Genomic DNA, 23481 nt, shown 5'->3' with positions numbered 1-23481 from the left:
GGGTAGCCTATCCCTTTTCCAGCGGATCTTCCTGACCCAGGAATCGAACCGGGGTGTCCTGCATTGTAGGCAAATTCTTTACCAACTGAACTATGAGGGAAGCCCTCATATTGCCTATTCGTGCTTATAGGCATTGGTATATTGTTTTTTTGTTTAGGGTCTTCTGTCCATGTAATAAGTTTTCTTTACCAGACATCAGCCCCCATTATGCATGAAACCTGACTTTGGCCTTACTTGCTCTATTCTTCTGTCAACTGAGTTCAGCTGGTAGAGAATCTGCCTGCAGTGTTGGAGACCTGGGTTCAATCCCTGGGTTGGGAAGATCCCCTGGAGAAGAGAAATGTTACTCACTTCAGTATTCTGGCCTGGAGAATTCAATGTACTGTATAATCCATGGGTTCACAAAGAACAGGCACAAGTGAGTGACTTTCACTTTCTGTCAACTGAATACACTGCAAAATTCAGGAATATGATGATAGAATATAAGAATTAAGTTTTGCATGAACAGTAGTATTATATTGTATTTTGAAAGTATATATGTGGAAGAAGGCAGTCAGAAAATACTAAGAAATGGTCTTAGAATTGTACACAATTTATTTTCTATTTGAAATATATTTTTATTGATTTTTAAATATATAATCTAAATTGATATGGATGATGTAGTGCATTTGTGGATTTCTTACAAACAACTACAGTAGATGGTCCAGTCTAAGATATGGGAAAGATGGGACTTTTTTCCCCAGAGTGTTAGGAAGACCATGAATCTAAGAGGTACTATGAGAAAATATGAATATTGGGCCAACAGAGATTTTAGCTTCCCCAAAAGTCACTGATCTCTTATAACAGTGCCATATAGCAAGCTGTTTACTAGTTTAAAAAGCATTACTATCACATATATTATGTTGAATGTGACCAACACATACACTCACACAGATGCACATAGTTAATAAATCACATTTCAATAACCATAGATATTAAACATAAAACTTTTCTGAATTTTAGATTAAAATTCTGTAATTGAAAACTCTTATTTCAAAGGCAGAAGAGGAGAGAAACTATCATATCTTCTATCAACTTTGTGCCTCCGCAAACTCACCTGAATTTAAAGTGCTGCGATTAGGTATGAATATGACATTAGATTTATTGTGCTGGTATTATCTTCTGTATATTTCCAAGTTCATAACTTCTTAAAAAAGAGATTATCTTGTACTGAAATATTTAAGGATGAAATAAGAGGTCTACAGTTGACCTCAAGATAACCCGTGGGACGGATACGGGGTAAGTGGCTGTATAAGTGGAACAAGATTAGTCTTGAGTTGATACTTGTTTAAGATGAGTGTGATGAGTACACAAGGGCTCATTATACTAGTTTCTCTACTTTTGTGTATGTTTGAAATTTGCCTTGTTTAAAAGGAAAGGAAATATAAAGGCGTTTATGTGGTAGAACCATATGAGGTCTCTGATGAAGAAAGGAGGAAAGTGTTTGAAGAACACTTTCATGTAGCATTGTAGCATGTAGATTGAAATAAAACCTTTAGGAAAGGACTATTCACTTAAACTCTACAAACATTTTGCTCCATTATTTAATTTGAGTCTTGTATTAAAATGTAGCTAAAAATACAGACAGTCAGACTCCAGACTCTATACAATTAATTGTGCTTTCGCTGCCTCTAAAGCAGAGTGGACATAAGGGTAGAAGTCAAGGCCTTTTCATAGACTGCAAATCTTTTAAAAATTTGTCCTTGATTGCAGGAGATGCAAATAACTTTCATTACACGAATCAAGGTGGCAGTCCAGTGATTGAAGGAGTAGATGATGCCAAGGAGATGGCACATACCAGGCAGGCCTGCACTTTGCTAGGTATGTAATCTTATCCTTGAATTCTTGGAAGCAATAACTCTGTGACTCAAGCAACCTTTGATTTGGAATAGTGGCTTAGCTTCATATTAAGTGGTGAAAATTTGGGGGAGATTAACTTTTTTTTTTTTTTCGGATTTAATTTTCTTCATAAAAAAATTTGGGCATCAAATGGGCATAGAGTTTCTCTTGGGGATGATGAGGACTATACTGAAAATATGTTATGGTAATGATTGTACAACTTTGTAAATTTACCCAAAATTTTTGAATTTCAATCTTAAGATGGATGAGTTTTATGATATGTACATTATTCTTCAATAAATCTATTTGAAACATACGTTCAGGGCTTCAGGGAAAGATATGGGATTGTTTACTTAAATTTTTACAAAATCTGAAACGTAGAGCTAAATGAAATGGGTTTCTATTCAGAAACTCATGTTTTATAGGATTTTTTTGTGTATTTGGTTTTTTTTTTTCATTTTGGGTATGTTTTTGTGGCCTGGAAATGTGGTTGAGCTGGCTTGATGACAAAATAATGTATTACATGTAGTTTATTTGTTTCTGAAATGGCTCAGGTCACTGTTTTGTTTCTAGATTTTAAAAAATATATTGGATCTACATATAAATAAATTGACCTTTAGAAATGTAGCATACAACTTTTAGTGCTGAATTATTTTTTTAAATGCTTGAGCATATGAATAACTCAAAAGCCATATATTGGTATTTTGTTGAGTAACCTGAGATGAGTTAATTTAATTTAAAAGTATTGCTAATCAGAATATGATCCAGGACCACTATGGAGCTTGTAAATGCATATTATAGTTTGAGAAACACTGCTTTACTTCCAGTACTAACTCTGTTTATAAACAGAAAATTGCGAATTTGAAAAAGCCATAATGCAGGAGATGGTAGAAACATTCCTTGTAAAATGAATTCTGAATTACCTGTATATGATTGCATATTTGGAAATAATTTTACTATTTTCACTTAAACTAATATATATCTAATATTCTGGAAACATCTTACCTTATTGAAAAGTGAAGCCTCATCTGGTGAAACACCAACGGCTGATCTGCATTCTCATCCTGCCTGATCTTCCAGGTCCTGCTCTAGTTCTTTGTTTAGGCACTCACTTGTCAGGCTGGGGCAGAGCACCAGCCTGAACATTTTTAATTGTGTGGTCTCTTTGAATTATTCTTGGTCTGTAGTTAAAAGAAGTGATTGAATAATTTGACTTAAAACCACCTTACTGAGCCACAACTTGCATTTAGAGTAGAGCTAAATAGAAAAAGGTAATAGTGTTAGTGAGATACTTAAATCGTGTGATGAATTTGTTTAGCACTTACCATGTGTCACACAGTGTGTTAACTTTACTAAGTGTATTTTCTCCTTTAATGTTTACAAACTCCCTTTGAGATAGTCTCTAATGTCCCTGTGTCTCAAATCAGAAACTAGAAGGGTGAAGGTGTCTGCCCGTGTGAGATGGCAGGTCAGGAGCAGAGCCCGGCTTCCTGCTGAGGTGTGTCTCACTGCACAGCCCATGCTGTAAACCATTGTGCTAAAGTGCATCATGTGTTAAGGTCAACAAAGGTGAAAGTGTTGTTAACTATGGTACATTATAATGTGTCCAACATCTGGCAGTATTCAAGTGTTAAAAATCAAACTCTTAAAAAGCTAAATTATCTGCTTTAATTGTTTAGTTCCTTTTCTGAAATTAATCACTGTTCATTTATTCTGTTGTTTCAGGAATTAGTGAATCTTATCAGATGGGAATTTTCCGAATACTTGCTGGCATCCTACACTTAGGCAATGTTGTGTTTATGTCTCGAGATTCAGACAGCTGCACAATCCCTGTGAGTTCATAGCAAGCTTCCTGTGATGACAGTTGACTTGTGTTTTAGTTTTGTTGATTCTTTATGGGAACATTGTGTTTGAAGTCTCTCTATTAACTAATGTTAATAATTATCAGAGAGATAATTATTGGAGATATACAATGTCTAGAGTAGAATTTTGAACCATTGATAAATGTGGATTCAGATCTGTGGTTCACAGCGATTGTGTGTGTGGGAGGGATGGGGGAGGAGAGAACTTGGGTATATGTGTGAGCTGGATTGGTGAGTCTACAGCGAAGAGATTATTTGGCCCATGACACACATACCAGAATTGATAAGTTTATTTGTCCTGTGGAATATGGTTTAAAAGTTACTGAAGAAATTGTTAGTAGTGATTACTCCTGGGAAAAGGAATTAGATGACTGGAGAGAGATGGTGTCTTCACTATGAGTTACATATTCTTCCCCATGTAGAGATGACTACACACTGAGAATAAAATCCAATTCATTTGTTTAAACTGTAATAAAACCTAATAGTCTCAGAATGTTCTCATTGGGCATTGTGATTTGCAGTATTTTCTGATCACCACCCTCAAAGATCACACACAATGCACACACTCACACATACATGTAGACACTTATTAGGTGTTTTTTTAACTTTATTAAAATGGATGCAGTTTTAATATAATTAATTCTTTTTCCATCTTGCTTCCTCAAGGATTATAATAGGAAACAATTCTGAGATTTATGTTTCACTCTTCAGACACCCAAGTTGATATTTGCAAATCTACATGTAGATTAATTCATGTGACTTAAATTTGGGTAAATGAGACTTTAGTTTTAAAATACATGTTTCAGCATCTCTGCCTGGGTTCAATCCCAGCTTTACCATTTAGGCGCTCTATGTTTTGGAGTTACTTAACTTCTCTGAACCCTAGTTTCCTCATTTTTAAAATGAAAGAGACTTTGCTTTTTACCAATTTTGGACTGGTTGCTCTGATCCCGCTTCATGCTGGATAAATTATATTCTAAAAATATTTGTAATAAATACATAAGAACTTTAATAAATACATAATAAATATTTTAATATATATATAAACTGAGTGAAAATAGGAACTCGGAACAGAGCAGAACCCTGAAGCACGGACTCACCTGGGAGGCATTTGCTGAACCCAGTGACATTGAGCTATGGTTTTCATAGCCAAGTGGGGTGCAGAAGACAAAAAACAAAGCCTCAGACTCCTATAAACAGGGGAACATGAAGGCAAACTTCTGCCTGAGACCCTAAATGGGGAACATGCTTACCACCTCCTCCAAGAGTACAAAGAAAAATCAAGTCTCTAAGCTAGGCAGAGGGTGTGAGGGGGCAGAAATAGTTCCCTAAAAATTTGGAGCAATGAGCTGCCCCTCACACTTATTTCCCAGTTTGTTTTCATAGTTCCTGGACGGTCCCCAACAGCAACATACACTAAACTTAGCTTAAATTGATCCTGGATTGGTAGTGCCCTGGGTGCCTGACAGAACCAAATGCAAATCCACCTTCAATCCAGGCCTCAACAGAGTCCCGTGAGAAAAGTTACAATAAATACTGACTCATAGTCAAAAATCTCAAATCTCATGATAAAACAAAATAGAAAGAGCTAGGCAAAACAACAGATAGCAGTCAAACCTACCAAGAATGCCGAAAGCAATCAATAGCAGATTTGACATAACTGAGCAGAGAAGTGATAAGCTGAAAGACAGACAGGAAGAAACAATCCAAAATGCAAGATGGGACCCACAGATGGAGCCCTTAACAATAGTGAAAAGAGATAAAGAATGGAGTAATGAAATCTAATTTTAATCTAATGAGAATTTCTAAGGGAAAGAAGAGAATGAGGCAGACAAAATGTTTGAAGAGGTAATTACTAACAAATTTCAGAACCTGTGAAAATGACACTATACCACAGATTTGGAAAGGACAAAAAATCCTAGATAGAATAAATAAAAAGAAACCCACCTCTAGGCTCACCATAATGCTCCCATAGGCAGAGAGAAAAGGCTTGAAACACAAAGAAAGATAAGACATACTAGTGTTGAAAAAGTAGCAATTAAACTGATTGCTCACTTCCCAACTGCAATAATAGGAGTCAGAAAACAGTGGACCATCTTCAGTGTTCTAGAGTAAATAATTACTAACTTAGAATCATATATCCAGTAAAGGTATCTTTTTAGAATAAGGAAAAGATAGATGTGTTTTTGGACAAATAGAAACTTGTGAGAAGTTGTCACCAATAGGCCCTCACTAAAGCTGGGAAGGATTGGGGGCGGGAGAAGGGGACGACAGAGAATGAGATGGCTGGATGGCATCACTGACTCGATGGACATGAGTTTGAGTGAACTCTAGGAGTTGGTGATGGACAGGGAGGCCTGGCGTGCTGTGATTCATGGGGTCTCAAAGAATTGGTCACGACTGAGCGACTGAACTGAACTGAACTGAAAGGAAACATTAAAAGACATGGTTCAGACAGAAGGAAAGTGATCTGGATACAAGATCTAAAATTCCAGAGGGAATGGTGAATCAATTTTAAAAATGGGCAAATTTTGATTAATTAAAAGAATAATAATTATGAATTGAGCTTTCCAGGTGTAACTAGTGGTAAAGAACCCACCTGCCAATGCAGGAGATGAGATGTAAGAGACGCAGGTTCAATCCCTGGGTTGGGAAGATCCCCTGGAGGAGGGCATGGCAACCCACTCCAGTATTCTTGCCTGGAGAATCCCATGGACAGAGGAGCCTAGCAGGCTACAGTCCATAGGGTTGCGCAGAGTCAGACACAAATAGTGTATTGGTCCTCAAAATACTTTTTACAAAAAACTCATTACAGAGGGAAAGGTAGTAGAGAAACCTCACAGACATTCCTATAATCAAGCAACCAGTCAGCATCGCATGAGTCCTGATGCAGCATCCTAAGGAGGGTGCCACATCGCTTCTCTAGTATTCCCACCAAAAAGGCGTGCTGAATCTGATCATGAGGCAACATCATACAGACCCAAACTGAGGGGCACACTACCCTTCTAAAGTATAAAGTTCTCAAAAGACAAAACAAAAGAGTGGAGAGCTCCTCAAGTTAATAGAGATTAATGAAATAACTAAATTCAATGTACCTAGACTGGATCCTGGACCATAGAAATGGATCCTGGTCCCTAACAACCCCATCCTCAGAGGACATTATTAGGTCAGTCAGTAAAATTTACTAGGTAATAGAGTTGTATCACTGCTAATTTTCTGATTTTATTCATTGTACTATAGTTATATAAGATAATTTTAGGAAAATACACAGTAGAGTATTCAGTACCAAAAGGGCATCATGTTTGCAACATGCTTGCAAAAGATTCTAAAAAAATAATATGTATGTAGATGTATGTGAAAGAGTGAGAGAGAAAGAGCAAACTCGGTAAAATGTTAATATTTAGGGAATCTGGGTGAAGGGAATACTTTGTACTTTTCTTGCAACTTTTCTGTTAGTCTGAAATTAGAATAAAAAGTTTAAAAAACTAAAGTGAATTACCGGCCCTTTCTTCCTTCCAAAAAGATAGAACTAAAATGCTAGATAGCAAAGCTTATAGATTGGGATTGAATGTTTGGAGTTCATGTTATTTAATTACATTAAGTTAACTAATGTATCAATTCTTCTATCATAAAAACAGAAACAGAAAGTGAAGCTTTCAAACTAATAAAGATGAAAATGAACTAAAAAATAATCTAAATATAGCAAGAAAGGGAGAGAAATTTTTAGAAAGGGAGGGACAAGTAAAGGCACAAAAAAGGTATTAATAGAAATAATAATTACAAATGAACCAATGTTTTAGTAATATGGATTGTCAGACCAGTTTCAGAATTCAGGTATATACTTTTGAAAGAAGCATTCCTGAAAAATAAAGGTACAGATAGTTTGAAAGTAAAAAGTTGAGAAAAGACACACCATCATAGCTAGGAAAAAACCTGGTAGAGCTGTATTGATACTGGACAAAATAGACTTTGAGGCCAAAAGCAGTACTAGAGATAGAGTCCGGAGAAGGCAATGGCAAGCCACTCCAGTACTCTTGCCTGGAAAATCCCATGGACGGAGAAGCCTGGTAGGCTGCAGTCCATGGGGTCGCTACGAGTCAGACATGATTGAGCGACTTCACTTTCACTTTTCACTTTCACACATTGGAGAAGGAAATGGCAACCCACTCCAGTGTTCTTGCCTGGAGAATCCCAGGGACGGGGGAGCCTGGTGGGCTTCCGTCTATGGGGTCACACAGAGTTGGACACGACTAAAGTGACTTAGCAGCAGCAGAGATAGAGTCACTTATGTATTGATAGAGATTTTTATTCACCAGGAAGATGTAATAGTTCTAAACTTGCGTGTACTTAATGATGAAGTCTCAAAATATATAAAGCAGAAGATTACCACAAGAATAAAAAGACAAATATGTCATAGAAGTCAGAGAATCAATAATTCTCTCAATTATTGATAGGTGATTCATGGGGTCACAAAGAGTCGGACATGACTGAGCAACTGAACTGAACTGAACTGAAAGAAGTCTAAAAATTAGTTATGTTATAGAAAATTTGAACCAAACAGTTAACAACATCGACCTCATAGAATGAAATGGTAGTACCATTCAAATAAAATGTTTACAGTGCTGATCCACTTCTAAATGATGTCCCACAATTCATATATAAATGGATGAAATAAGCTGCTTATTTAAGGGAGTTGATCTATGTTGATGGTGATGGTGCTGATTTGTGTCTGAAGTGATTACTTGGGAGGAGGGGAAATGAAAGGAAGAAGGGACTGCTTCAGTGGGAAGGGTCAGTGGGGAGGGTGTCAAGAGACCCAGGGTTTAATGACAATTCTGACATGAACTGGTGGTGTGCTTTTTGCCAAGTTAGTCTTTTGGATGTTATGTCCTAATTTGTCAATTAGAGATAGCAGTGTTCACCCTGCCTGCTCTTCAGGAATGTTATCAGATGCAACTGAAACATGTGAGTGAAGATGTTAAAAAATATAATGTACTAACATGAGTTAAATAAGTATTTTTAATTTATGAATACTTTGCATGCCTACTCATGCAAAACCTATGGAAGACATTGTAGGGGATACAGGGATCCCTGTAGGTAAGGGGTTCCCAACCTCCAGGATCTAATGCCTGATGATCTGAGGTGGAACTGATATGATAGTAACAGAAATAAAGTGCACAGTAAATGTAATGCTCTTGAAGCATCCCCAAACCATTCCCCCACTCCATAATCCATGGAAAAATTGTCTTCTACAGAGTCAGTCCTTGGTGCCAAAAAGGTTGGGGATCCCTGCCATAGATGATGCAGGGGATCCTTAGATTAGAAATACTAGTCTAAGAAGCCACACAAATAACTATTGTCTGTTTATAACCTTTTAGTACCTCCACCTCACACCTCCCCACCATTGGCCTTCATTGCTCTTAGAGGAAAGACCAGCCATGGAACAGCCTCCGGCTTCATCCCCTACATTTTCTCCCTCAGGTAGCTTCAGTCCCTCACATCTCTGGTTTCCCTCCTACCACAGGACTTTTATACCAGATGTCCCCTCTACTTAGAAGACCCTTTCACCAAGTTAACCCCTTCTTATTCTTCAGATCTCAACTCCATTTCTCAAGGCCACTGTCTCCTGTCTCCCTGAATAGGGCACATTCCTTACACATGGAATCTTAGTATAGTGTCCTCCTTTGTAGTAATTTTAATTTTAGGGAGCAATCATTTAGTTAATGTCCATTTCCCCTAGTGACTATAAGTTCTAGGAGGACAGGGTGAAAGTGAAAGTATTAGTTGTTCAGTCAGATCCGACTCTTTGCGACCCCATGGACTGTGTAGCCCACCAGGCTCCTCAGTCCATGGAATTCTCTAGGCAAGAATACTGGAGTGGGTAGCCAGTCCCTTTCCAGGGGATCTTCTTGACCCAGGAATCGAACCCGGGTCTCCTGCATTGTAGATGAATCCTTTTACTCTCTGAGCCACCAAGGAAGCCAGTATATGTCTATTTTTTTTTTCTGCTGGCATATAATAATATCTGCTGGCATATATTTGTAGACAAGCTGACTCATTTTCTGACTGACTAAATGAATGTGCCTGAAGACGGATGCAAATAAGTACGATAAAGAGACAAAGGAAGAGGTCATTTTTTACAGTGAGTCCTGGAAGCGATTACAAAATGCTGCCTAGATCCTGGTTTGATGGATGATTGTGATGATCACTGATCAGCTTCAAATGCTCTTGGTGTTTGTTGTAGCAGAGAAATTGTCAGGTTTAATTGTTACCTCTTTGTTCATATTTTTTAGTAAATTCTTACTTGATTGATCTGGCCCTAGGAAATAACCCGTTCTTTTTTGGCAGCCCAAGCACGAACCCCTAAGCATCTTCTGTGACCTCATGGGTGTGGACTTTGAGGAGATGTGTCACTGGCTCTGCCATCGGAAGCTGGCCACTGCCACAGAGACGTACATCAAGCCCATCTCCAAGCTGCAGGCCACGAATGCCCGTGATGCACTGGCCAAGCACATCTATGCCAAGCTCTTTAACTGGATTGTAGATCATGTCAATCAGGCACTCCATTCTGCTGTCAAACAGCATTCCTTTATCGGTGTGCTGGACATTTATGGGTGAGTGTATTTGGCTTAGTGATCTGAGCATTTCTTTCTAGACATTATCTAGTAACTCCAAGTAGGTATTTGATTACGTCTCCTAATGGTGAGCTAAAGGGAAAATTAGAAGATAATTTTTTAAAATCAAGTTTCATTTGCTAGTTTGCCTTCTCTGGGTACCTCTCTTTAATGTTGAACCCCTTCCTAACATTTGTGCTTTTTGATACCTAATTTTTCATCATCTGGTTCACTTTTCAAAAAAAAAAAAAACCTATGACATTTCTATTTCCCTCCCTTCTGTGTTTATGTAAACATTGTGAATCTGTGAATTGACAAGATCAGTAGCTTTATCGTAATTCTGATTGTTCCCTACTTGGGGACGAATATGCCCTCAAAAACTCATACTATTGAATATATTCACATGCTGTAGCCTTGAAAAAAAAATCTCTGCCACTTTGTTGATGTCTTTCTGCTGGGTACATATTTTGTGTTACTAACTTAGAAAGCCTTATCTTTACTGATGTGGAAAGAAAGTTTTGCAATGTTAGGGAATTTCCTATTTCTCTCTAATGTGCACGTTTTGAATATTTTTTAAAAGCTATTTTTTGCTTTTTCTCCTCTTCCCATATTATTTTTGATTTTACAGATTTGAAACATTTGAGATAAATAGTTTTGAACAGTTTTGCATAAATTATGCAAATGAAAAGCTACAGCAACAATTCAATATGGTAAGAATTTTTTTGTTTAAATAATATTCTGCCAAAAATTATTCTTTGAATTCCTGGTATGTGTTTAAACACTGGCTCCTGAAGTGAAGTTACGAATTTCAATTATTATGTATGGTGTAAAGCAGGTAAACTGCTGAGGAACTTATGATTAATGAATGATGCAACCTTGGAAAGATGTTTATGGTCCAGATTGGATTCAAGGTCATCTGCTATCTGAGAATAGTAAAAGTTTGGTCCAAATAAATTGAGAGAAGGAAGCAGAAACTGTGTTAGATAGTGACATAGGGGTGTGAAACTTTGACCCCAGAGATATCGTTCAGTTGGTTGTCCCTGAGACTAACTATATGTGGAATTAATACTATCTTAACTCTTACTTGCTATATTAGCAAAATGTCAGGACAGTCTGATGATAAGACCGTTGGATGGCATCATCAACTCAATGGACATGAGTTTGAGCAAACTCCAGGAGATAGTGAAGGACAGGGAACCCTGGCATGCTGTAGTCCATGGGGTCACAAAGAATTGGACATGACTGAGCGACCGAACAGCAACAGGGCAAAAAAGTCAGGACATATTCTCTTTTCTACATATTTTTTATGTATTCTATTTTATATATTCTCTTTTCAACAGTCTGAGACATTCACTGGGACAATGGTAGTGGAAGGATTTTGAGTGGCTTTTGTGAAGTAGTAATAGCAGATATATTATCATGGTGTTGGGGGATTTGGAAGCACTTAAAAATGGTTGGGCTACAGGCTCTATGGTGGGGTTGATGGTGACATCTGGGAGGTCACCTTCCAGGACTGCTGCTGCCAGTGCCCTGTCCCCAAGGCAAGCCACTGCCAACCCATGCCTCCACAGGATACTCTCCAACACGAGCAGGCAAATCCAAGCTCAAGTGGATTCAGATTCAACTTAAAACATGTTCCTCAGAATGTCAGATTTCTCAGGATGTTAACAGATATTCCACAAGATAAAGTCATGTTAAAAAAAAAGAAATGCTGCAAGCCCTCTGCATCTCTATGTAGGGATTTATAAAGCACATTAGCTGAGGGGAAGAAAAAAAAACACAGAGAAATCAAGCAGGAAATATATTTAAATTGGCTAAGCAAAAAAAGGAGAAGGCAATGGCACCCCACTCCGGTACAGTTGCCTGGAAAATCCCATGGACGGAGGAGCCTGGTAGGCTGCAGTCCATGGGGTCGCTAAGGGTCAGACACGACTGAGCGACTTCACTTTCACTTTTCACTTTCACACATTGGAGAAGGAAATGGCAACCCACTCCCGTGTTCTTGCCTGGAGAATCCCAGGGATGGGGGAGCCTGGTGGGCTTCCGTCTATGGGGTCACACAGAGTTGGACACGACTGAAGCGACTTAGCAGCAGCAGCAGCAGCAACAAACAAACAAACAAAAAAAAGTTAAAAAGATTGGAATCTAACTCTGCATTGATTTTCCAGGGGACCTTGGGCAAGTTAATTGACCTTGCTGGGCCTTAGTCACCTCATCTGTATAATGGGGATGGTAATAGTACCTATTGCATGTAGTTATATGGATTAAAGAGTTGGGATATGTAAAGTGCTCACCACATGCTAAGTACAAGTTTTAAGTGCAAGTTCAGGCATGGTTATTATTGATAAAATAGAATGTTTAAAATGAATCACCTATAGGAATTAGAATATGAAAAAGAATAGAACTGAAGAATGGGTAAGAGCCCTCTTATCTTCATCATACAAAGAGAGAGGTTGAGTGGTATACCCTACAATAGATGAATGAAAAATGGAAATTTAAAGATTATTTTAAGTTACAAAAATAATAAAAACCAAAAGATCTAAAAATTGTAATATCGGAAGGATAGAGGAAGAACAGTAGAGAGTAACATATATAAATTTGGCCTCATCTGTCTCATCAGGAAATCAATAGATAGTTTTAAATGAATAAATAAAATAATAGCTGATAAGCAAATACATCTTTCCTGGTGGCTCAGCTGGTAAAGAACCCACCTGCCAATGCAGGAGACACAGGTGATGTGGGTTTGATCCCTGGGCCAAGAAGATCCCTTATGGGAGGGCATGGCAACCCACTCCAGTATTCTTGCAGAAAAAATCCCATGGACAGAGTAAAGAGTCGAACTTGACTGAAGCAATTGAGCACACAACAACAAGCATATTGTTAGGGCTTCCCTGGTGGCTCAGCAGTAAACAATATGCCTGCAATACAGAGATACAAGTTGAATCCTTGGGTCAGGAAGATACCCTGGAGAAGGAAATGGCAACCCTCTCCAATATTCTTGCTTGGAAAATTCCGTGTACAGAGGAGCCTGGCAGGCTACATTCCATGGGGTCACAAAAGATTCCTACACAGCTTAGTGATTAAACAATAACAACAACAAAGCATATTGTTCAGAGATAAATATTAGGAGAAATAGCTGAGGGAGTTAAAAATGGTTGTTTTCAATGAATGAGACTGGGATTGGGTCAGTATAGAATAAGGGATTGTTGCTTGTCATCATAAAACCTTTAGACTATTTGATCTTTGTAAAATATTGCATAAAATATTGTACTTTGATAAAAATTTGGACCCTCTTTTTAGCAAATTAAGCTACTTAGTATAGTGAAATAATGTAGAAGTGACCGTAAAATTTTAAGCTGTTTCTGTAAGAATGTGACTGGTATATTTTGTGTCTCTGCATAAGGAACATTAATAAAAACCTGTCAGACACTAAGTGGAATATTATTTTTTCTCAAGATTTTCCTGAGTTTCTCAGTACTTTAATCAACAGCTGAGCCTTCTGCTCTTTCCCAGTATATTTTGGCACAAGGTGACTGGAAGTATTAAGGAACTAATGCCAGCCTCATTAGGGACTTGCCAATTTGTTTATTTCTCGAGGACCTCATGTCTCTGCATGTGTGCTTCTGACTTTCTTGTTTCCCTTTTCCTCTTTCTGTCTCTATCCATCTGTTTCTTCTCTCTCTCTCTCTTTCCTCATACACACACACACGCATGCACACACACACACACACTGCAGCTTAACCTCTCTCTGCACAAGAGAGAGAGACTTCCCTCTCTCTCTTATTTCTCTTCCTTCTCTCTTCCCTCCCTCTTATTATCAGATGGCATATATTTTCCTTCAGATGGTATATATTTTGTCTAGGTTTTTGCTTCCTCACTTACCTCACACTTTCTGTGAACAAGCAGTGGTTGAGGTGCTTCTGTCTTCTTAACTTGCTTAACTCCCATTTATCTTGACTTCTTGCAGCATCAGCTTTCACTGTTAATTGTCTTTTTCCCAGTTCTTATATCTGAGGAAAGAGAATGTGATTAATCCAGTTCATTTGTTCATCAGAGATCTCTGGCCCTTAGCTAGCTGTGTCTTGGAGCATGGGGTCTTACAGTAAAGAACATGGTGCTCAGGCTGCTCCCACAGCAGGGCCTGTGGGGTGGGCAGTGGGCAGGAGAAACATGGTGACTGGCAGGTTTAGTGCTTGGAGTCATTACCTTATGGAGTAAGCATCTCTTGCCATATTGAACCTCATGCCCTTAATTTTGCAATTAAGAATAGAAAATTTTTGAGGTCCCATGGATTTTGCCAAACTAAACATAGAGACTTGTATGAGAAACAGGCTTTAAAGTTTGGAGCAGTGTTTCTATTGTCAATGTGAAGACCACACTGCATACAGATTAATGAATTAAAGAAAGATAGGACTCATTTGTGAGGAATTATTGGTACCATCACCCAGGGCATCTTGCTGACACATGGTGTCCCATTTACCTTCTCATTAATCAAAAGAACAGAAGAAATTTGCTTTCTAATTAACATTACATAAATATTCATATGTAATACAAGTTTGGGTTGTTTTTTTTTTTAACTAAAGCTTTCACACCTGGTTAGACTATGAATGCTGCAAATGAGCCAAGAACAACATTATAATAAGTGTAGAATAAAGTGGGAAAGTTCCAGATGTGGAATAAAGTATCAGAAATCTTGGTAACCCTTAGGTTTCATGGGGGTTTGAGTTCTAGGAAATATGTGTTGTCTGGTAATAGCCACAGAGGGATAATCTTCCCAGAAAAGTTGCAGGACATGTGAGAGAACCAGTGTGACAAAGGAGACAAGAAAGGAAAGCAGAACCCTGCAGGAAGAAATGAGTACAGGTCATTAGCACCTATAGAAACTAGAATTTGTGGGTTGGCTCCATTGGCTGGTCAGCTTGATGCAGTGCTTCTATTGCCCTTCCTTCCTAGACCAACCTAACTACCTGTCACTGCAGACATCAGGTCACACAGCCCTTCCTCAAGGAAACCTTCCATTGCTACCCTGTTCCAAATTAGTTAGGGACCTCTGAGCTCATAGCTGGCCATTATTTTTCTCTGGAACATTATTGCAGTTTGTAATTCTGTTTCTTGTGATTGTTTGGTTTCTGTCTGTTTTTCCCACTAGTCTTCAAAGTCTATTAGGGCTGAATCTGTGTCTATTTTGCTAATGGTGTGTAGTGACTGGGACATGGTAGACAGTCAATACATATTTGTGCTTAAGTGAGTGAATGGAGATGAGAAGCAGTGGCTGAAGCATTTAGCAGAAATAGTGATATATTTGTAGTGGTTGCAGCTGCTGGCAGAATTGGATGTAGAAGCCAGAAAAGTGAGCCATAGATTCCCTGACTGTGGAGGATAATCAAGGCAGACACAAAAGACCAACTGTTATCTAATTCTGAGGCACATGAACTTCAACACCATGGTCCCTTAAAAGAATTACTTTGTCATGCTGTAAGCATCATCACCCAGAATGTTTCAGTAGTCTGGAGGGCATCCTCTTTGCAGGTTGTTCAAGGCCAGCTAAGGCATTTCTATGCCCATATGGTTAGCAACACTGTGCGATAATTTAAGGGGCCAAAAAGTACATAGTGTGGTTTTGGATATATACATATCAAAAAATCAAAAGCTGCCACATTTATCAGCTATTTGAATATTCACATACCTAGATTTTCTTGTTTGCCAAAAATCCTGTGTAGCTGAAGTCTTGCCATGTGTGGTTTCTATTTGCTTTCTTATATTGTTCTCTGCCTGTAAATCATGTTTCTCCAAAATTGCTGCTAGAAGCCATTGACTGTCTCAAATTTTGTTTTATACATGTTTATTGACTAACATTTATGACAGTGATGTAGTAATGCCAGTTTTTTTCCTTTTCATTCCAGCATGTTTTCAAATTAGAACAAGAAGAATATATGAAAGAACAAATTCCATGGACACTCATAGATTTTTATGATAATCAGCCTTGCATTAATCTTATAGAATCTAAACTGGGCATTCTAGATTTACTGGATGAGGAGTGCAAGGTAAGTATGATCTTCTGATGTATTTAATATATCAAAATTTTGCATTGAGGTAGAATGGTAAGTAGGTTTAAGCAGAGATTCAGTAGTAAACCATGAAGTGCCACAGTGGCAACAAGTGGGGGTTACCCTAACTTGCATTCTGAAGGATCACTAGCTCCAAAGCGTTCAAAATATAGTTGAAACTAGGAGAATCTCCCTTCCCTTTTCAGCTGATTCTAAGTTATGTGAAAAACTGGCATTAGATACAGCTACTACCAATTTTACCCACTTTTGTTATTGTTATGCTTATATTTGGTACTTTTGTTCAATAGTATGATATAGTTCAGGAAATGTAAGAAATTGTACAAAAGGTATTTTGAATAATAGTTCTAGATAGCTATAATTTTAAACTTGACTAGTTGTTCTTTATTACTTAAATATATGGTAGGTAAGGAGTTTTAGTTTTAATATTTGAAGATGCAGCATGTGGAAAAAATATTGGATCCCTGGCTTCACTGATGAGTGATTCTAGACAAACAACCTATCCTTTCCCTTAGTTGTTCTTTAGTTTATATGCCATAAGTTATAAGTTCATGTATGCTGATCCTCCTAAGCATCCAAATTTCCTACAACATTAAGAATGCAGAGACAAATGCTGTTATGTTTTCACTTATATGTAAAATCTAAAAAAATAAAATGAACAAATGAATGTAACAAAACAAAAAGAGCCTCCTGGATACTAGAGAACAAACTAGTGGTTACCATTGTGGAGATGGTTGGTGGGAAGGGCAAGATAGGTGAGGGCAGGATTAAGAGGGACAAACTACTAGGTATAAAATAAACAAGATACATGGATGTAATGTACAGCACATGGAATATAGAGTTTTATAGTAACTTCACATGGAGTATAATTGAATCACTATGTTATACTGAAACTAATATAATACTGTACATCAACTATAACTTCAATAAACAAAAAGAATACATGTAAAGGTGCTCAATTTCACTTGAAATTAAATAAAACATAAATCAAAACAAAAATAGGACACTGCTTTTTACCTATCAAGTAAGTTTAAATTTGATAAAACCAAATTTGTATTTATTGCATATATACTCAAGTTATGACCAACCTTGATAGTATATTAAAAAGCAGAGACATTACTTTGCCAACCAAGGTCCGTCTAGTCAAGGCTATGGTTTTTCCCGTGGTCATGTATGGATGTGAGAGTTGGACTGTGAAGAAAGCTGATCGCCAAAGAATCAATGCTTTTGAACTGTGGTTTTGGAGAAGACTCTTGAGAGTCCCTTGTAGTGCAAGGAGATCCAACCAGTCCATTCTAAAGGAGATCAATCCTGGGTGTTCATTGGAAGGACTGATGCTAAAGCTGAAACCAATACTTTGGCCACCTCATGCGACGAGTTGACTCACTGGAAAAGACTCTGATGCTGGGAAAGATTTGGGGCGGGAGGAGAAGGGGACGACGGAGAATGAGATGGCTGGATGGCATCACCGACTCTGTGGCCATGAGTTTGAGTGAAGTCCGGGAGTTGGTGATGGACAGGGAGGCCTGGCGTGCTGTGATTCATGGGGTCGCGGAGAGTCGGACACGACTGAGCAACTGAACTGAACTGAACTGAACTGACTCTTGATGAAGGACAAAAGTTAGTAGAACATATTTTTGAGGAATATTTATCAAGATTTTAAATACACATACCTTTTGAACCAGAAGTAGAAATGCTGAGAGTTTACCCTATGAATATACTTACAAAAGAATCCAAAGTTTTTGTTTAAAAGGAGCCATTGTGGCAGTTTTCATAATAACAAAAAATCAGTAACAACCTAGTAGTCATAAATACAAGAATGCTATTATTAAGAAGAAAAAAAAAATACAAGGATGGCTAAGTTGAGGATCCTCTTGGTAAATGTCATATTGCACATGAAAATATGTGGGTTATTTTTAAATACTGATTTCTAACATAATTCCACAGTGATAAGAGAACAGACTCTGTATAATTTCAATACCTTTAGACCCTGAAATTTTTGCAGCATGTTTTATATCCCTGGACATATCCCAGTGTCTCCTTGTTTATAGTCTATGGGAACTTGAATCGAATTTATATCCTACTGTTGTATAAAAATTGTATAAATCTTAATTATGTTGAGTTGGTTCACAGTGCTTTTCAGATCTAGTAGATCCTTCTACTTCTCTGTATATTCATTCTATTAATTTTTGAGGATTTGATATTGCAACTCTAACTAAAAATCTTCATTTACCTACTTAAAACAATACTTGTAGTATATAGTGGAACTATATGTAACTTTGTTCTTGTGTTTTTCAAATCTCCTGTAAATGGGTTATCATACTTTCTTAATTTAAAAAAATAAAAATTTTTTAAAATGCAAAGAGTTTATAGAATGATACTATTTGTATCCATGCCTTTAAAGACAGATAAAGCAGTTGGTGGAAATGGTGAGAAGAGACTGTTCTCTGTTTTATACCTTTCTGAATTATTTAAATAATCTACTATGTGCAAATGTTATTTTTATTTAACAAATTGTTTGAAATATATGATAATCATGGTGATTCATCTTTCATTTGTGAGGCTTTCATTGCTATAAAAGTATATTGAGTATTTGTTTGATGACCCTTGGTCCAGGCAGAAAAGCTTGGGCAGGTCTCAGTCGTTGCTTTTCGTTCCCAGGTGGCGCTAGTGGTTAAGAATCTGCCTGCCAATGCAAGAGACCCAAGAATCTTAAGTTTGATCCTTGGGTCAGAAAGACCCCCTGGAGTAGGAAATGGCAACCCACTTTAGTATTCTTGCCTGAAAAATTACATGGACAGAGGAAAACACACACACACACACACACACCCCAATCATTGGTTTTGGACCTCTGAGAGAGAAATGTGAAAGGAATGAGTTCCTGAATTGGATGTTAAAGTTGTTAGGCAAAGCCAAAACACGGTCTCTTGGATGATGCATCAGAAGAATCTCATAACGATATTCACCTTGTTTTCTTACTCTTTTTTTTCTCCTGAATGTAGATGCCTAAAGGTACAGATGACACTTGGGCCCAAAAATTGTACAACACACATTTGAACAAGTGTGCACTATTTGAGAAGCCCCGCCTATCAAACAAAGCTTTCATCATCCAGCATTTTGCTGACAAAGTAAGGAAGCTTTATTATCTCTTTTCTATTTGAATACTTAAGTTCAAAGAGGAAAAAAATCAATAGTCAATAGATAGCAGTTTTTTCTTTGCTGCGCTTTCATTCTTTAGCTCTTTTTAGGAAAAGTAAGCTTAATTGTTGGCTTATTGGTTTAACCTAAATGGAATTATATTATGAAATAAGTGAGTGTTTACAGTCCTATATCTATGAAATAAGTGAGTGTTTACAGTCCTGTATCTATAATTCTAAAATCCAAGAAACTCTGAAATACACAAGTATTTTCATAATTCATTTAGTGGCTAAACCTCATCTTTGACCTGAAGTAACATGAGGTTATTTATAGTCTTCATTTATCCCAGTTAGGTGGATATTTATATATTTCAGTATAGAAATATTAATATGTTTGATTACAGATTGCTGCTTCAGATCTACTTAAAGATTCTGGATAGTGACCCCAGAGGTTTCAGAAAAGAAATTGTGGATGAGTGTGGCCCTCTGAGATTGATTCAGTGGGTCCCTGCTAATAAGGCGTGCAGACCTGCTGCTTCACAGGTTCTAGAGTCTACTCAGAAAATCTGGAGCTGTGACACTAGTTTATATTTCAAGGAGGTTATGGGGGCAGGCTTCTGGTAAGCTTCCCATGGTCCCTGTCAGGAATTGAGGGTTTTCAGAGTCTGTCCTACGTCTAGCTGGAGATCTTTGGATGGCTTCAGGACCATCTAAGGGCTTTGTAGTACAGGCTGGGGACCTTTGAGTGGTAGATAGCTGAAGTCTTTTAGAAAGAGGGAGAGTCCAGTCTCATGTAGTCCTACTTACCAGCTCATACAGTATTTACCCAGCCTCCACCTCTGTCCATGGTCATCACTTCAGCTTTCTGCCAGATAGCTATGTGTTCCTTCTGACCCTCTCTCACACATCAGTCTCTTCTTCCCCAAAGTAGACTTTCCCCTGCGGAAAGGCGAACCAGGTTTGGAGGAGATACAGTGGTTGGCCTTGGGGGAGCTCTCTTTGGCTTGCTTGAGAGAAGAGAACAGCTTCTTATGAGTCTGCTTATGCATGAATTGGGATCATCTTTTAGATCACAGTTAATCAGCACTGCCACTGTTCTCCAGGAAAAGCAGTATTTGAGAGTTTTACTCTAGAGTTAACATGCTTCTTATCAAGAATGATACTAGTTTCTTAGAATAAAACTAATAATACTTCACTGAGAGCCTATCATATAGCCTGGGCCTAACACTTATTTTTGTTGTTGATGATAAATTGTATGCTAAGGAGGTTTTCCGATATGTTTTCAGGTGGAATACCAGTGTGAAGGCTTTCTGGAAAAGAATAAAGACACCGTTTTTGAAGAACAAATTAAAGTTCTTAAATCAAGCAAGGTAACCTTGTATAGGCTTTCTCCAATCAGGATATATTCATTAAAATGTTCATGACTTAAGCATTAGCTTTTTAACAATAATAATAATTTTTCTAACAAAATCAGCCCTACTGTTGATTTAATTTATCAAATAGACGTGTCATGTATTTTAAATGCCTTACAAATGTTAATTCATCTAATCCTATGAGGAGGTGATATTATCACTGCTGCATTTTACAGAGGAGGGAACTGAGGCACAGAAACTTTGTAGCTAGTCACTTTCCAAACCAAATTAAAATTCAGGCTGTTGAGCTGAGAGTCTGCATTTTTAACCACGATGCACTGGTATTTTATGTGAAATTATTGCCTCACAGCAGTTCCAGGCTCTCTTGTGCCTTTGTGAGACCCCATGAGAGAAAATTGATGGTTTTGGTTTTTGCTATGTCATTTTGAAGGGATGCATCAGAAACATGGCCTTAAGCACTCCATCCAGGTAAAAACTGACCTCTGGATCACTGAGTACAATTTCAGATGTGGTTCGAAGCACTTCAGAATTATTCTTCTTAGGCTTAGATACCAGAAACTCTGCATTCTAGTAAGAATATTCCAGATTGTAACAAACTGTGATGTGTATCTGAGGTTGATTATGAGGTCGATCCCAACATCTACCTCTGACTCTCATCAGGAAAGCGTTGGGAGGGGAGCACAGCTCATGTCCATCCTACAGAGAGCAAACCAGGAAGTTAGTTACTTGGTTACTTAGTTTAACAAAGTAGATATTCAAGTATTCAGTGAAAGATTAAAAATATTCATGTGAATTCTTACTGATTTCTGATCAGCACTTTCTCTTTTTCTGTTTTTTTCTAAGAAAGTCCTTTTAACTTCAATGGAATGTTATATGAACATTTTGATTATTGTTTTCGGAATAAAAATGTTTACTTTCAATAGAAAGATCATATAAGGACCAAATTCCAGTTTTAACCGTCAGAAAATAATGAGTCTATAGTCTTAAGTATCTGTAGGAAGTCAGTTTTTTACTTATCCTTGTAAGCCCTGAATATTAATGCTTTATAACTCATAGGAATGATGTGTAAGAGAAAATTCTCTCACAGTGCCAATCATTGATGTTGTTTAGTTTTTATTGTTGTTCAAAAACAGTCGGGTCCAACTCCGCGACCCCATGTACTGCAGCATGCCAGGCCTCCCTGGCCTTCACTGTGTCCTGGAGTTTGCTCAAACTCATGTCTGTTGAGTTGATGATGACATCCAACCATCTCATCCTCTGTCACCCCATTCTCCTCGTGCCCTCAATCTTTTCCAGCATTAGAGTCTTTTCCATCAGAGCTTTAGCTTCAGTGTCAGTTCTTCCAATGAATATTCAGGGTTGATTTCCTTTAGGATTGACTGGTTTGATCTCCTTGCAATCCAAGAGACTCTCAAGAGTCTTCTCCAGCTCCATGGTTCGAAAGCATCAATTCTTCTTTGCTCAGCCTTCTTTACAATCCAACTCTCATATCTGTACATGACTACAGGAAAAACCATAGCTTTGACTATACAGATCTTTGTTGGCAAAGTGAAAAAACCATGGAATTCTAATGGTACTACTCTAAATAATTTAGCTTACACAGAGCATTCATCAATTCTTATTCCCCAGGTACCCATAATCTTTTGTGATTTTATTCTGAACTTTTCTGTTTGGCTAGTGAATCCTTAATTTCCAGAAAGTAGCTCTGTATTCTGAGGAATCATTTGGAGTGACTTCCAGTCTCTATGGGGCTTCCCAGGTGGCACTAGTGGTAAAGAACCCTCCAGCCAATGCAGGAGACATAAGAGACATGGGTTCGATCCCTGGGTTGGGAAGATCCCCTGGAGAAGGGCATCTTCTCAGTATTCTTGCCTAGAGAACTCCTGGATAGAGAAACCTGGTGGGCTGTAGTTCATAGGGTTGCAAAGAGTTGGACACGACTGAAGCGACTTAGCACAGCACAGCCAGTCTCTATAGCACAGTTGCAGTTGGGACAGAGGTGGTGTGAAATGTACATCCACTGCTCCCAGTCAGCAGGAAAAACCCAGCCCAAGGGTATGAACTTTATATTTTAATTTTTCTGTATCTGATAGGAAGTAAGTGTAACCTACTATTGATTTGTACTCTTGAAAGTACTAACTTTAGAAGATCAATATTTGTGTTATGTGCTTTATTTTTGTGGTAATACAGTATGGGGTTCTGTTTGTATGTGTATGTGTTTTGTCTTCTTTTTTTTTTTTCCTGTAATTTTGCAGCTTCTGGCCAAAATTGTCAACTTAAAATATAATTAAGGTATTTAAAAATAGAAGGTGTCTTAATTTATATTTTCTCACCATAAAAATATCTTCTGTTGCCACATCAAGTATCAAGAAACATGTAAATTGGGACTCGACTAAATACTATTAAATTGCAACTCTACCAAATACCGTGAAAAAGAATTATAACCTCTGCTCTCAGTTTTGCTAACTGATGAGGGGAAGCACAGTTCATCTACTGAGTTTATGCTGCAAACCTTTCTCATCGTAAAATAGAATCATGATAGTATCTTCATT

General features: G+C 37.8%; 1 protein-coding gene across 4 annotated transcripts in view; it reads left to right on the top strand.

The window, feature by feature from the left end:
• Window positions 1-23481, top strand: part of MYO5A (myosin VA) — a 203417-nt gene that overhangs the window by 100621 nt on the left and 79315 nt on the right. For all 4 annotated transcript variants that reach the window (XM_088839618.1, XM_088839617.1, XM_088839616.1 and 1 more), the window contains exons 7-14: window positions 1039-1120; window positions 1753-1860; window positions 3604-3710; window positions 10089-10354; window positions 10983-11064; window positions 16258-16398; window positions 19422-19547; window positions 20843-20926. In XM_088839618.1, coding sequence (XP_088695744.1) covers window positions 1039-1120; window positions 1753-1860; window positions 3604-3710; window positions 10089-10354; window positions 10983-11064; window positions 16258-16398; window positions 19422-19547; window positions 20843-20926 — 996 coding nt within the window. The remainder of the gene's footprint in view (window positions 1-1038; window positions 1121-1752; window positions 1861-3603; window positions 3711-10088; window positions 10355-10982; window positions 11065-16257; window positions 16399-19421; window positions 19548-20842; window positions 20927-23481) is intronic.

Source organism: Moschus berezovskii, chromosome 9, assembly GCF_049115385.1.
Source record: "Moschus berezovskii isolate FMDL1 chromosome 9, NW_MosBer_1.0, whole genome shotgun sequence".
NCBI classification, from domain to species: domain Eukaryota; kingdom Metazoa; phylum Chordata; class Mammalia; order Artiodactyla; family Moschidae; genus Moschus; species Moschus berezovskii.
Note: the sequence above shows the minus strand (reverse complement) of the source record. Positions and strands in the feature narration are given on the sequence as shown.